Raw genomic sequence first — 15,477 nt, 5'->3', positions numbered from 1 at the left:
GTACCTATAGGGAAAGGAGTAGTTGCGTTGGAAACAGTAGTATCCGTGCTAGTATTCATGGTACTTGTAAAAGGAGTAGGTGTAATAAGTGTAGCGGTACTAGAGCCAACAACAGTACTCGTCAGGAATGGAGTGGTTGTATTGGATACAGTAGTATTAGTGCTAGCATCAGTACTACTTGTAGAGAAAGGAGTAATTGTATTAGACAGAGTAGTATTCGTAGTACTTACAAGAGAAAAGGTAGTTGTCATTAGCATGGCAGTACTTGTGCTAACATCAGTAGTACTTGTCAGGAATGAGGCTGTAGTATGAGAAATGGCAGTATCAGTGATAGCTGTAGAGAAAGGAGCAGTTGTATGGGAAATAGTACCTTCAGTGCTAGCATTCACGGTACTTGTAAAAGGGGTAATGAACGTAGTCGTACTGGGACCAGCAACAGTTGTACTTGTCAGAGATGAAGCAGTGCTCCTGGATGCAGCAGTATCAGTGCTAACGTAAGTAGTACTTGTAGGGAAAGGAGAGGTTGTAGTATGATTAGTACCTGTAGTGCTAACACCTGTAGAATATGTTGGGGAAGGTGTTGTAATAGAAACAGTAACACCAGTGCTGTGTCTAGCAGTACTTGTAGGGAAAGAGGCTGTGACATTAGGGACAAAAGTACTAGTGCTCATGGTAATGGTTGTAGTCAGGGAAGGAGGTGTTGTTGTTGTTGTAATAAAGCTAGTAGTACTAGTCCTAGGGTCGTTAGTACTACTAGCAGAACTAGTGACAGCAGTCTCATAAGTGGTAGATGAAGATGGATGAGAGCTCATTGGAGAGGTGGTTTCCGAAGGTGGAGTGCTTCCTTCAATGCCACCATGAATCCAAGTAACGACACTTAAACTTTTCAGGAAAATATTCTGGTTAGTCAGTTGAATAGTTAGTGTCTGCCAGGAAAGAAGAGAGATAAAATGAGTTGATGATTGGCAGTGGTGGTGAGTTCTGGGCCGTGTCTTAAACTTTAAAAAAATCACATCTCACATTACACCTTAACATAAAATGGTGCATCCATTCTTCTCCAAGAGAACAGCAGAGGTTAAAAACATGGCTTTTATGGTCATGCTGATTCCACTCAACTAAGTGGATAGAGACACACTGTGTTCTAAGCCCCCAGGCTGGAATCCCCCTCTACTCCATTGAATCAGAACACATTATTAACATAGTTCACAGTTTTGCTTAAAATGGAAGTTTACAAAACTCACTTTCCTCTGCCATTGCATTGTAGCCTTCTTAAAGGAGTCTGGTTTCATGTTCCAACTGTTCCAAACACCAAGCATAGTGCATGGCATATGATCCATAGGGATTTACTATGCACATAATTTCCCAAAAAGCAAGTGTTCAAACCTCCCTGAATCAGTCTCAAGTAGAAGCAATTACTTGAAAGTAGTCGTTTTGAAGCCAGTTGTTAAATGCCCTCAAGTCAGTTTCAACTCATAGTGACCCTGTATAGGGTTTCTCAGGAGCAGCTGATGGGTTTGAACTGCCAAACTTGTGGTTGGTTAGCAGTCCAGTGGCGACCCTACAGTGCCACACCAAAACACCTTTGAACCCCATAGTCCAGGACAGCTCTTTGTAGTAAAGAACTAGACATACTAAGAGAGAGAATCTTTCTGACTTTCCAAAGTAGTTTCCAAAATCCAGTTACCAGCAAGAAGCCAGGTCTTTCTTTCAGGAAATAAACTAGTCACCATTTTCAGTTCTCTAAACCACCTGCTGTGGTGAATCCTTAGCCTTGATCAGTCTTGGGTTCTGAAGTGGGATTCATTTTTGTCTCTGGTCATCCTTGGAAACTCATCTTCCAAAATTCTGGTTTGCTGCTGCTATTTGGTTGGTTTCGGATAGAGTAAATAATAGCTGACCAGCTAGGAGGGTTTGTTTTGTCATTTTGCTGTGATAACCTTACACCACAGGTGGAACACATTCACTTGGTGATTACCACAGATTATTGCCAATCATCAGAGTCCTGGTGTGGCACTGTGGGCTAATGTGCCAGACTACAAAGCCGTTTGAACTGCAAGGTCAGTGGTTCAAGCTCACCGGCTGCTCCTCGGAAATCCTATACAGGGTCGCTATGGCTCGGAACTGACTCGATGACACTTAACAACTGCCAATCATCAAGCAGCTCTGGTAGCGTACTGGTTATGAATCGGGTAGTTCAAAATTACCAGCTGTTCTGCGGGAGAAAGATAAGGCTTTCTACTCCCATAAAGATTTACAGCCTCGGAAACCCTGTACAGGGTCACTATGAGTCGGAACCGACTCCACGGCACATAACCAACCAGCCAACCACCACCACTGCCAATCATCTCCTCATTTCATCTCTCATACTTAAGACCTATTATCAGAAGGAATCAGTCCCTGGAGAAGAACATCATGCTTGGAAAAGTGGAGGGTCAACGGGAAAGAGGAAGACCCCTGGCATGATGGTGGTAGCAATATTGGGCTCAAACAACAACACTTGTGAAGATGGTGCAAGGCCCGGCATTATTCGGTTCGATTGTGCTTCTGGTTGCTATGACTTGGACCAACTGGACAGCACTTACCAGCAACAACTTATCTATTAATTTGACTAGGGATAAGAGTCATTTCCAGGAGAAACCACCCATAGTTTCCAAGTTGTGGGGTGAGTTGTGGTGGGGATGGGAGTCATTTCTTCATTTGCTTTGGCATCTGCAGCAGACATAACCGTGCCTTGTTATGTTGGCCTGGGTGCCCAGCCTTAATACACAACACACTTTAGTTGGTAAACCCATGGAAGAACCTCATCAGAATGTCAGTTATTGACCTCTGGACCACAGATGGGACCACCATAAATACTGTGCGTTTTACCTCAAAGATTCGACACTAGCACATTCAGGGCACTGTTTCGATTGCACCTACCATCAATGTTTCCAATATTCCAATTGTTCCAAGTAAACATGGTAACAATCATAAAAGTGGCACTAATTTTGCCAAACCATCAAATTGACTCATGTCGATGTACCTGATTGTAAGGATCACTCACGAAGTTGGTCACCGTGAATTGCTGGTTGTCATGCGTGACCTTGACTTCAGTGACGTAACTAGAGTTCACCCCCCAGATCCTAATATAGCCAACCTTCAGGGTATTCAAGCCATTCAAATAGTTATTGTGTATGGTCTGGATCTGCAAGGTGTCCTATGAAAGAGTTTTGAAGAGAGAGAGAAAAAAGTACATAATACATTGGTTAGCAGACTGTGCCTCTCTCTAAAATGATAGACAAGCTCAAGTGCTGTTTTTGAAATCAAAAGCAGTAACATTTATTACAAGAGAAAACAATTCACCATTTGGGAAACCAAGGGTGGAGGTTGCAATCAATGACACAAAATGACCTGTGTATGGAGAATTGAAGGGAAACTGGTCTGCTCTGTAAACTTCCACCCAATTCACAATAAAACATTCAAAAAAGGAAGGAGGCAACCGCAAATACTTTTGCTGTGCTGATTTTCTGGTGCTTCTAGGGTGGTGTAGGGTACACACTGGACTGCTGATCCACAACCATCAGTTGCTTGGCTGGAGAAAAATGAGACTTCCTGCTTACATAAAGACTTAGAACCTCCGGAACCCTATACGGGGTCATTATGACTTGCATTCGACTCAGTGACAATGGGAGAAGAAATTCTTCATGAAGACATACCTCCAGAGTATGGCTTCAATAAATTTGATGACGAAAAAAATAGGTGTATGACTAAGCCTTATGAAAATCACTTTACCTATGCCATTGCTAATCCTTAGTGGGGTTTTGAAAAGCAGATATCATCATCCTCTTTGACAAATGAGGCAACGGAGGATCTGGGAGCTGCATTGGATGAATTGCACAGTGTTTGAAACATGCATAGCACCGTGTAACTTCATGCAGGTGACACAAAGCTGTCCTCAACTCAAGACAGTCTGCAACAAATGTAGGAACTTGTCGAAACCATGAAATGCTGAAATTGCGACCCAGACCCCAAACTCCTTCTTATAGCACTGATTCCAGGTCACAGCAACCCTATAGGAAAGAGTAAAACTGCCTCATAGGGTTCCTAAGACTGTGATCTTTACCGAACACACTGCCCCATCTTTGAGAAGGTGGTGGATTCCAAAAGCCAACCTTGATTAGCAGCCAAGTCTTCATCCAGTGCACCACCAGATCTACTCCAGAATCAGTAACTAAACCCATCCACTGCCCACTGGCACAGAGTTCATTCTGACTCCTAGTGACCCCAAGGCTGTAAATCTTTATGGAGTGACTGGTGAGTTTGAACAGCTGACCTTGCAGTTAACAGTCCACTGCTTATCCTACAGCACCACCAGTGTTCCTTAAGTATTAATGTGATTGTTGTTAAGTGCTTTCAAGTCCGTTCTGACTCCTAGCTACCCCGTATAGAGTTTCTGAGGCTTTAAGTCTTTGTGAGAGCAGAAGTCTCATCTTCATCCTGCAGAGTGGCTGGCAGGCTTGAACCGCAGCCATTGTGGTTCACAGTCCAGTGCTTATCAGATGGATCTGCCACGTTCCCATAAGTATCAGTTGCTGTTGTTAAGTGCCATTGACTCCTACCCATAGTGACCCTATATAGGGTTTCCAAGGAGCAGCTGGTGAGCTTGAACCACTGACATTGCAGTTCACACGACTTTGCAGTCTGATGCATTAACCCACAGTAACACACAAGGGTTGAAATACTGGGTGGTTCATCATCAGGTGGCACCTGATTAGGGCCCAAATGACACTCCTAGGGAACGTGTGTTCTAGGTGTTCTGAGAAGGGAAAGTCCATGTAGGAAAGACACAGGATGGATGTGGAATTCCAAAACACCTGGGAGCGACATAATGCTGAGGCGTTCCATATTTTCTGGCTAATAGAATTCTAAGGGTTAGCTACTGTATCAGCTACCTATTGCACAATAATGCTGCACATCACACACAACACCTATTTTACTGTCAACCAATCTGAATTATAATAGTAAAGGTAGGATTCAACCCACCAAGCAATCCACTGCTGTCAAGTAGATTCCTCCTCATAGAGACCCTAGAAGATGACCAGACAGCTATGCCTTTCTCCTGAAGAACAGCTGGTAGGTTCAAACCACTACCTTTTGGGTAGCAGCCAAGTGCTTTAACCATGGTACCACTAGGGATCCCCTAAAAATAAGGGAGGCTCCTATTAAGATGTGAGTTATTTATACAGTTAATTGAAGGATCTCTGGTGACATAGTGGGTTAAGCACTAGGCTGCTAACCACAAGACTGGCAATTGGAACCCATCAGCCACTATTCTGCTGTAGAAAGATGAGGCCATTTGTTTCTGTAAGGTTTACAGAAACCCTGTGAGGCAGGTCTATTCTGTCCCTATAGGATCACTGTGAGTAGGAATGCACTTGATAGCAACAGACTTGGTTTGAAATCTGTAGCTGAGGAAGCCTGTGGAACAATGGTTAAGCATTTGATTACTAAAGGAAAAGTTGGCAGTTCACACCTACCCAGAGGTTCCATGAGAGACAGACCTGGAAATCTGTTCCAATAAAGAACTAACTTAGGACATTCTATGTGGTAGTTCTCCTCTGTCACACTGGGTTGCTATCAGTCAGAATTGACCCAACAGCATCTAACAAGAACAACAGTCTGTAGCTCAGTGGGAAATGATTTCTAAGAATTCAATGAAGTGGTCTTACCTGAGATGCTGTAAAATTTGCCAAAAAATACTTTCCATTTTCATAGGAATCTGCAGTCAAGAAAAAGAGAAGGACTAGAGCTTATTCACTGCATCAGTTTGTTGAGTCAGAATAATCCGCACCATCAGTGACAGCCCAGCATACCCATCACCAATCTGAGGGTCACTACAGGTAGTAGCTGGGGGAACATCCCACCAAGGGTTAAGTATGAGGGGGCTTCAATGACTTTGGGGGAGGGGGAAATTCCATTGTCTTTTAGCTTCATTTTCCCACAATTCCCTTATATGTTGGAAGAATCTTTTGAGATGAAGGTCAAGACTTCCAAAAAACAATCTTTACAGACAGAACTTATCAACAGGTAAGTTGTGGTATATCCCCTCATTCAATTGCAGTCCTCATAACAGAGTTTGTAAAGAATGTGTAATAGAATCTAGACATCTTTCTGACATTGTGCTAAGGGGAAATGAAGGATTAACAGATTAAGTGTGCAGTACGTTTTCAAGACTATGAAAATTTAAGCATTTAACTTTTTATCTTTAAAATGCTTTTTTAAAATGAAAATATGGAATAAAACTATTATCAATCATATGCAAATAATAAAATTTTGGGAATTAATGTAAAATATGTACATTTAATATCAGATTGGAAACATGGTAGCTTCATGTGGTAAACACTGGACTGCGAATCTCAAGATCTGCAGTTCGAGCCTGCCATCTGCTCCATGGGAGAAAGAGGAAGCTTTCTGCTTTCATGAACATTTAATGTCTCAGAAACCCTGTACAATACACAGAGTCACTATGCGTTGGAACCGACTCAAGGGCACCTAACAACAACAATATCAGATTAAGTATAATTAATGATAAAAATAATTTATGTTCTCATAAGAAAATTTGTTATTCTATTAAAATAGGATGGCCAGTTTAATGATTTAGAATATGATTGTTGTTGTTAAGTGCCCTTGAGTTGATTCTGACTCGCAGAGAGCCAGTATAGGGTTTCTGAGCAGAAGCTGGTGGGTTTGAACCCCCAACTTTGTGGTTAGCAGTCCAGTTCTTATCCTACAGTGCCACCCATATGATTGTTGTTGTTAAGTGCCATTGAGTCGGTTCCAACACATGATGACCCTGTATAGGGTTTCCAAGGAGCTGCTGGTGAGTTTGAACCATCGACCTTGTGGTTCAAGCCAGCCTTGCGATCCAGTGCATTACCCTACAGTTCCACACAAATGATTAACAATGAATAAGACTTGGATAGGATTTCCAGTTAAAGTACCTCAAATTTTGGATGGGGTATACTTATGCTATTTTTGTCTGTTGTTTATCTGAAATGCAAATTTTACTGGTGCCCTGTACTGCATGTGATGCACATATAACGAATGCTTTTATGGCTCCTGTCTCCACTAATTCATCACAGTGGCTGCACTAACAGGCTCAATTGTAGCAAGACTGTGAGGATGGCACTGAACCAAGTGCTGTTTCATTCTATTGACATAAGGCCACTATGAGCCAGAACTGACTTGATGTTGAGTCCTGGTGTGGCACTGTGGGTTAAGGCGCCAGACTGCAAAGCCGTTTAAACTGCAAGGTTGGCAGTTCAAGCTCACCAGCTACTCTTGGAAACCCTATACAGGGTCACTATGGGTCAGAATCAACTTGACAGCACTTCACAACAACCGCAGCAACATTTCCACTAATAGTGGCAGGTTTCAGAAAAACTGTGACCACTTGCATTCAGAATTATTTTAATTTTGAACCTGAAACTTTTGAATTTGACTTAAAGTGGATAACATTTAAAGGAAATTTGTAATAATAAAATATAAAATGAAATGAAAATATGCTGTCTCTATAATGAAGGAAATGAAACCAGAATGCTTTAAAGGCATTGCTACTGAAGGTCCCTCCTGAGAACATGCCCAGCGTACTACAGGCAAAGTCCCACCATCCTGGCTTCTAAGGAGCTCCCGATGCACTTTGTTTGTTATTTTGGCAGTCCATGATGCTTTCAATATTCTTTTCCAACAACATAACTCAAATGCATCGATTCTTCTACAGTCTTCCCTACTCATTGTCCAGCATTCACAGGCATATGATGTGACTGAAAACATCATGGCTTGGGTCAAGCAAACCTTAGTCCTCAAACTGACATCTTTGCTCTTGAACACTAAAAAAGTCTTTTGCAACCGACTTGCCTAATGCAATAATGCATCATTTGATTTCTTGACTGCTGCTTCCATGAATGCTGATTGTGGATCTAAGTAAAATGAAGTCTTTGACGATGTCAACATTTTCCCCTTTACCATAATGCTCTTCATTGATCAAATTGTGAGGATTTTTGTTTTTGTTACACTGAGGTGCAACCCATACAAAAGTATTCACCAGCCAGACTGACTGTGAGTGTTGCAAATGTAAAGGTAGGTGTTTTGTAACAAAAGGAGGGGAATGGTCGATTTTGCAGTCCAGGAGCAGAGGACCCTGGGCCCATCAAGGGAGAAGAGCGGAGAGCGGGACACTATCCAGAGAAGCAGTGATGCCAGAGATGCAGGCAGAAATGATGATGTGGAGAGATGGAGTGGCTGGGGACTCTGGACTCAGAGAGGGAGAGGGGCTGTGTGCTGACGATTGAGGGGCAGGGTTGTGGGCTGTACCCTTTGATTGTTTCATGGTGCATGGGGAGGACTGCAATCATTGCAATGAAACAAAATATGATAGGATGAATGTAAAGCTGATGTTCTCTCATGTAAACTACCACTCAATAAAACTTAAAAAATAAAAATTAAAAAGCATTTTAAGTCCTCTTAGCTTCCAGCATACAAGGTTGTATCATCTGTATATTGCAGATTGTTAATGAGTCTCCCTACAACCCTGATGCAATTTTCTCCTTCAAATAATCCAGCTTCCCAGATTATTTGCTCAAGATACAGATTGAATAAGTATAGTGAAAGGCTACAACCCCAGTGCACACCTTTCCTAATTTTAAACTATTCAGTGTTCCCTTGTTCTGTTTAATGACTGCCTCTTGGTCCATGCACAGGTTCCTCATGAGCACAGGTAAGTGTTCTGAAGTACCCATTCTTTGAAATGTTATCCACAGTTTTCTGATGTCCACACAGTTGAAACCCTTTGCATAGTGAATAAATCACAAGGAAACACCTTCCTCTTATTCTCTGCTGTTATCAATGGTATCCTTAGTCCCATGTCTTCTGAATCCAGCTTAAATTTCTGGCAGTTGCCTGTCAATGTACTGCTGCAATTGTTTTTGAATGATCTTCAGCAAAATTTTGCTTGCATGTGATATTAATGACATTGTTTGATGATATTGCATTCTGTTGGGTCACCTCTCTTTGGAATGGGCACAAATATGGAACAAATCCAATTGCTATACCAGGTAGCTGTCTTACAAATTTTGGGGCATGCAGGAGTGTGTCTCCAGTGCTGTATCAGTTTGTTGGAATATTTCAATTTGTATTCCATCAATTTCTGGAGTCTTGTTTTTCACAGTGACTTCAGTACAGCACCATCAGTTCTCGATCACATACTAACTCTATCAATGGCTGAGAATTGACCAGTTCTTTTTGGTACATTGACTCTGTGTATTCCTTCCATCTTCTTTTTTATTTTGCCCATTGTTGTTTTTAAATGCTGTCGAGTTGATTCCAACTCATAGCCACCCTGTATAGGGTTTCTGAGAAGTGATGGTGGGTTTGAACTACTGCCCTTGTGTTTAATAGTCTACTGCTTATCCTACAGTGATACACTAGGATTCACTCAATATTACAACCCAAGGCTTGACTTTTTTCTTCAATTCATTCAAAGTGAGGAATGTTGAGCACTATCTCTTTTGGTTTTCTAATTCCAGGTCTTTGCACATATCATTATAATACTTCGCTTTGTCATTTCAAACTGCCGTTTGAAATTTTCTGTTAAGTTTGAAGTTCACTTTCTGTTCACTTCCAGTTGCTATAGCTCCTCTACAACCAAGAACAAATTTCAGACCCTTCTTACACTCACTTTGGTTCTTTCTTTCTTTCCTGTCTTTTCAACAACCTTTTGCTTTCTTCTTCTATGATGTTCTTGATGTCATGCCAATACTTTTCTGGTCTTTGGTCACTGGTGTTTAATGTGCCAAATCTGCTCATAAGATGGTATCTCAATTCAGATGGGATATATTCAAGTTCTATTTGGCTCTCGTCTTATTTTAATTTTCTTCAACTTCAGTCAGAACTTGCATGTGCACAATCAATGGTCTGTTCTGCAGGTGGCCCCAGCTTTGTTTTGGTTGATGATACATTGAGGTTCTCTACCATCTCTTCCACAGATGTATTGAATTTGATACCTGAGTATTCCATCTGGTGAGGTCCATGTGTGTAGTCTCCTTTTATGTTGTTTAAAGAAGGCATTTGCAGTGAATAAGCCATTGGACTCGGGGGTGGCAGCGGTGGTGAGGTTGGCCCAGGATCGAGCATTGTTTCGTTCTGCTGTGCATGGGGTCGCTATGAGTCGGTTCCGACTCGATGGCACCTGACAACAACAACAACAAGCCATTGGTGTTGCAAAAGTCTATTATGCTACCTACACCGTTTCTATCACCAAGGGCATGTTTTCCAACTACCGATCCTTCTTTTTTGTTTACAGATGTCATATTTCAATCACCAGAAATTATTAATGCATCTTAATTGCGTATTTAATCAATTGCATACTGAAGAAGTTGATATAATTCTTCAGTTTCATCATTACTGGTTTAGAATAATATCTGATAATGTTGTTCTGCTATTTATAAGGCTTTCAGTAGTTAACCATACAGAAGTGGTCTGCCTCCCCTTCTTTCTAGTGATTGGAGTGAAAATTTGAATAATAGTCATATGAACTGGTCTTCCTTGTTGTTGTTAGGTTCCATCAAGTCAGTTACAACTCACAGTGATCCCATGCACAACGGAATGAAACAGAGTCATGTTCTGTGCCATCCTCACAGTGGATGTTACATTTAAGCCATTGCTACGATCTCTGAGTCAGTCCTTGTTTGGGATCTTCCTCTTTTTTGTTGAGCTTCTACTTTACCGAGTATGATGGTCTTCTCCAGGGACTGACCACTCATGCTAACACGTCCAAAGTTTGAGAGATGAAGTCTTGTCATCTTGATTTACAAGGACCATTCTGGCTGTACTTCTTTCAAGACAGGTTTGTTTTTAATTCTGGCAGTCCATGGTACTTTAAATAATCTGTCTTTATTGTGGTGGTGGTGGTGGTGGTGGTGTGCCGTGGAGTCAGTTCCAACTCATAGCGACCCTGTACAGGATTTCCAAGACTGTAAATCTTTACGGGAGACGAAAGCCTTATCTTTCTCCTGCGGAACAACAGGTAGTTTCAAACTGCTGACCTTGATGTTAGCAGCCTGATTCGTAACCACTGCATATTATACCATCACAGACATAATTGAATTCAAGATAGATCTTGAAATATTCTTTCTGACAATGAATATGAACCATTCCTCTTCAATTTTACGTTTCCAGCTTAGTTAACCATATGACTGTCTGATTCAAAATGGCCAAGACTAATCCATTTCAACTCACTAATGCCTATAATATCTCTCTTTATGCAATCCATTTAATTTTTGAAAGCTTCCAATTTTCCTAGATCCATACTTTGTACATTCAATGTTCCAGTTAGTAATGGATGTTTGCAGCTCTTTCTTCCCATTTTGAGTTGCTGTCCCATCAATAAATGGAAGAACCGAAAGCTTTACTCTGTTCTCATCATTATGGTCAGCTGTACTTTGAGAAGGCAGCTCTTCCTCAGTCTTATTTTGAATGCCTTCCTGGGAGGCTCATCTTCCTACACCATATATGATAATGTCCCTGTTATTCATAAGGCTTTCAGTGGATAGCTATTCAGAAGTGGTTTGCCTCTTCTTCCTCATGTGACTTGGTCTCGAATCTCAGCTGAAACCTGACCACCACAGGTGACCCTGCTGGTATTTGAAATATTGGTGGCTCGCTTCCAGCATCACAGCAGCACAATAGCCAGCACAGTACAACAGGTTGACAGACGAGAGGTGGAGTTGTGTGCTGAGGCTCTGTGCTGTGATTGCCTGGCTGAAGTACAGAGAATCCAGAATGTTTTCCAGAACTTACCAATGCTTTCTCCATCATCCCAGAACATCTGGCCATGAGCTTTCCCTTCGCTGTCCAAGGCAACAGTCAACCCCATGAATTTTTTTCGACTGTCAGAAAAAAAGGAAAGTTATTTTTCTCTATATTATAGGCTATAAGAGTACAGGACATTACTTATTCCTTTTTTTATGGCAATGAGTTAAATAGACATGCAAAGTTCTACAAACAGGCAAAATACAATCAAATCTAAGATTCTTAGATGTTAATGAAAAAAAGTTCAAATTTAATGATGCATTTGGCACAATTCCACCTTTCAAAAAGCAAGGACACATATTTACATATATGAGGGGGCTTTAAAAGTTCATAGGAAAATGGAATGAGAATATACTGGACTAGTTCCATAAGGTTTTTTGGAAGCTCCCTCAGAAACACATCACAGTGCAGCATGATGTAATATAAGTTCCTTAGGAAGAAGACCTTTTGTTTGCTGCTGGGTTACTATAGAAGTCAATCCAGAATCTTTAGTCTGTCATTGGCCCCCCTCCAGGACCTCATCCCAACCTTCATGACCTCGGCTATTTTACCCCTTTTCTTATCCATGCTCCAGGTGGACCCAATGAGTCTCAGTGACCCACTGCCATTGCATCTATGCCTATTCATAGCGACTGTATGGAACAGAGCAGAACTGCCCCATAGGATGCCCAAGGTCGTCAGTCTTTATGGTAGCAGACAGCCTCACCTCTCTCCCACAAAGCATCTGGAGGCTTGCAATCACGGACTTTTGGATTGGCAGTCCAATGTTTAATCTGCTGTACCAGTAGGACTCCTTGAACTGAATAACTTACTCTTCTCTTAACTCAAGTCCTTAGTCACTTCAGTGCATTAATCATTCCAGGATCTCTCTCCCCCATCCTCACACATTCAAATTCCAACCATGATGTCAGACCTGGCTCCAAGTCCTCTCTGCTATGAACCAGGCTTCACACCCCCATTCCTTTTGAATTGTCATTCTTCTTTTTGTGTGTCTCCCTCTTGGCACGGCATGTTCTGCTTACTGTTCTATTACATGTGGTGTGTGTGTGTGTGTGTGTGTGTGTGTGTGCCATTTGGGGGTTGATAAACATAGACCTGGAAATGAGCATTAAATCCCCAAGAAGAACCTCATCAAGACTCTCAACGTGTGTGCATGTGTTGACTTTCCAAGCCATCTTTACTGTGCCTTGGATAGAGTGGCCAAGCCAACAGATTGATAATCACAACACATTTCTTTGTCCTTGTGCGCCTTTGCCTTGAGCTGAATTGGTCATGCAGCAACCTGTGGCAACCAACAGACACTTTTTGGTTGACACAGATTGTCAGACTTGTCTCAGCTGTTTGTTTCAAAAGAATCCCATTGTTTTTATCATTAATGTTGTTGTTAGATGCCATCAAATCAATTCCAACTCATAGCAACCCTGTGTATAACAGAAGGAAATGCTGTCCACTCCTGCACTACCCTCACAATCATTGCTCCTTTTGCCCATTGGTGTAGCCACTGCGTCAGTCCATCTCATGGAAGGCCTTCCCTTCTTACTAGTCTGGAAAAAGATGCATGATGCTCTTCTAAGAAAACGTTTTGTCCCAGCTGTTGTCACAGCCCTACACATAAAGATCTCTCCAAGACAGGAACTCATCCTCCCACCCAAACCCAAATCAGAAGGTTCTCACTCGGGATAAAGCCATTGAGTCACTCCATAATTTGGTTTATACTCACATAACCCTGGCGAAGGTGAGATGGAGCCACCTGTAAGGTCAAATCTTCTCACCTATACCAGCTACTATTGCGTTGTTCCCAGTTCATGGCCATCCCATGTGTGTCAGAGCAGAACTGAGCTCCATAGTGTTCTCAATGACTAACTTTTTTTTTTTTTTTTTTGTAGATCACCAGACCTTCCTTTCAAGGCACCCCTGGATGAACTTGAACTTTCAGTCTTTCACTAGCAGCTGAGTGTGTTAACCATCATCACCACCCAAGGAATTGCTGTGATGTGGAATCAACTGGACAGCACCTAGTTGTCCTCACCTGTAGTTAGTGTTCATGGCAGGGTCCTGCCAGGGTAGGATGTAGCCTCCTCGGACATGAAGGTTGATGTGGTCCAGGGGAGCATTCAGGAGCTTCCACCTACCAACCGATTCCTCACCACGTTGCTGGAAGGGAGAACATTGGGAAAGAGTGGAGACAGGTAAGTAGAAGAAATGAATGTGTGCTTTATTGCAAGTCCTTCCTTTACAGGGTGCATATTGGAAAGAACATGAGCAGAACTCTGCATGCCTAAGGACAGAGCCTGATTGTTGGCTTTGCAAGAGTCTCTGGAGCCCAGTCATTTGTGTTCAATGAAGAAGCAAGACAGCCTTCTTTCCAAAGGGGCTCCTAGGAGATAGGGGAGGAGAGGAGAAGGCCCAATGTGAATTGGATGTTCAGGTTTTATCATTTTACCCTTTTATGTGAACTTTCATGTAAAGAAACCTGACATGGCTGAAAGATTTGGACAGTGGATCTGGGAGTCAAGAAGTCAGGAAATCTATCCATCTCTTTTGCCTTCAAGAACCAACTTCTTCCACTGTCTCTATACAACCAATAAATCTGGGTTGTTGTTTTTTTTATGATTTTTGACTTTTTCTCCACATTCTCTCCCACTCTATCCAGGACCTTCTCATGTGACGTTGATAATGGTAGCTAGGCACCATCTAGTTCTGTTGGTCTCAGAGCCCTGGAGACTGATGTTCACGTGACCCATTAATAAACTGGACTCATTGCTTCCATGTGTCTTCAGTTTTTATCACTCTTGTTTCTTCCAGACAAGGAGAGGGCGATAATTGTACCTTGATGTCTGCCATAAGCTTTAAGATCCCAGTTGCTACTCACCGGTGTAGGATGTAGAACACTGTCTTTGTCAATCCCTGAGACTCTGGCCCTTGAACACCCTTCAGGTCTGGAAGTGAACTCACGCATGGCTCAGTTTTCAGCCAAGCAATAGATAAGCAATAGATAAGGAGAGCAATCACACTAGGAAGGTAACCATATCTTAGAATAACCACCATTTGAGAATAAATGGGTGGTTTTTACTCAATGAATTAGGAAAGAAGGAGAAATGGAAAACAGGAAGCGCAGGGAGGAGGTGGGATAGGTGGTGTTACTTTGAGGGGATTGCCATCAATGAGATCAAATAAAACAAGTGTCGATTGGTGAATGGAAAAGTGTTCTGCTCTGTAAAATTATAAAAAAAAACAAACTAGCTTCTCTCGGCACAAAACGAGAAGTGAGCTCTTACCGTGCTATAGTCGTACCAACGGGCTCTGGGGAAGTAAGCAGAGATAGCAGTCGTGCCCTGGAACATAAGACCCACGTGCCATTAAGGAAATCATTTAATTTTATAAGCTTTTTCAGGAAAATTGAGATCAAAATGGGAATTTTATTACTGATTTCAAGACCTTGAGATCTTTTCTTTTTTAAAGTCCTAGGGAACACTTTTTCAAACACCCACAAAGGTAATTTTTTTTTTTTAATCAAATATTATAAGGGCATGAGGTGATAAAACTCATCATGTAGTCATGAAGATTTCACTACTGAAAACCTCCTTCAGAGGCCCCAGACAGGATTTGTCTGGCAGTAGGGAGCTGGAT

The 15,477-nt window shown here is 41.9% G+C and overlaps 1 protein-coding gene across 1 annotated transcript in view; it reads right to left on the bottom strand.

The window, feature by feature from the left end:
- Positions 1-378: 378 nt before the first annotated feature.
- The window catches only part of LOC102839681 (maltase-glucoamylase, intestinal-like), a 152,074-nt gene continuing 136,975 nt past the window's right edge, over positions 379-15,477 (bottom strand). Inside the window, exons 39-44 of the mRNA XM_006861260.1 lie at positions 15,126-15,182; positions 13,877-14,001; positions 11,836-11,924; positions 5,709-5,758; positions 3,023-3,196; positions 379-468 (exon numbers count right to left, since the gene is read on the bottom strand). Coding sequence (XP_006861322.1) covers positions 379-468; positions 3,023-3,196; positions 5,709-5,758; positions 11,836-11,924; positions 13,877-14,001; positions 15,126-15,182 — 585 coding nt within the window. The remainder of the gene's footprint in view (positions 469-3,022; positions 3,197-5,708; positions 5,759-11,835; positions 11,925-13,876; positions 14,002-15,125; positions 15,183-15,477) is intronic.

Source organism: Chrysochloris asiatica, unplaced genomic scaffold, assembly GCF_000296735.1.
Source record: "Chrysochloris asiatica unplaced genomic scaffold, ChrAsi1.0 scaffold00041, whole genome shotgun sequence".
NCBI lineage: Eukaryota > Metazoa > Chordata > Mammalia > Afrosoricida > Chrysochloridae > Chrysochloris > Chrysochloris asiatica.
This window is presented reverse-complemented; position numbering and strand designations above follow the sequence as displayed.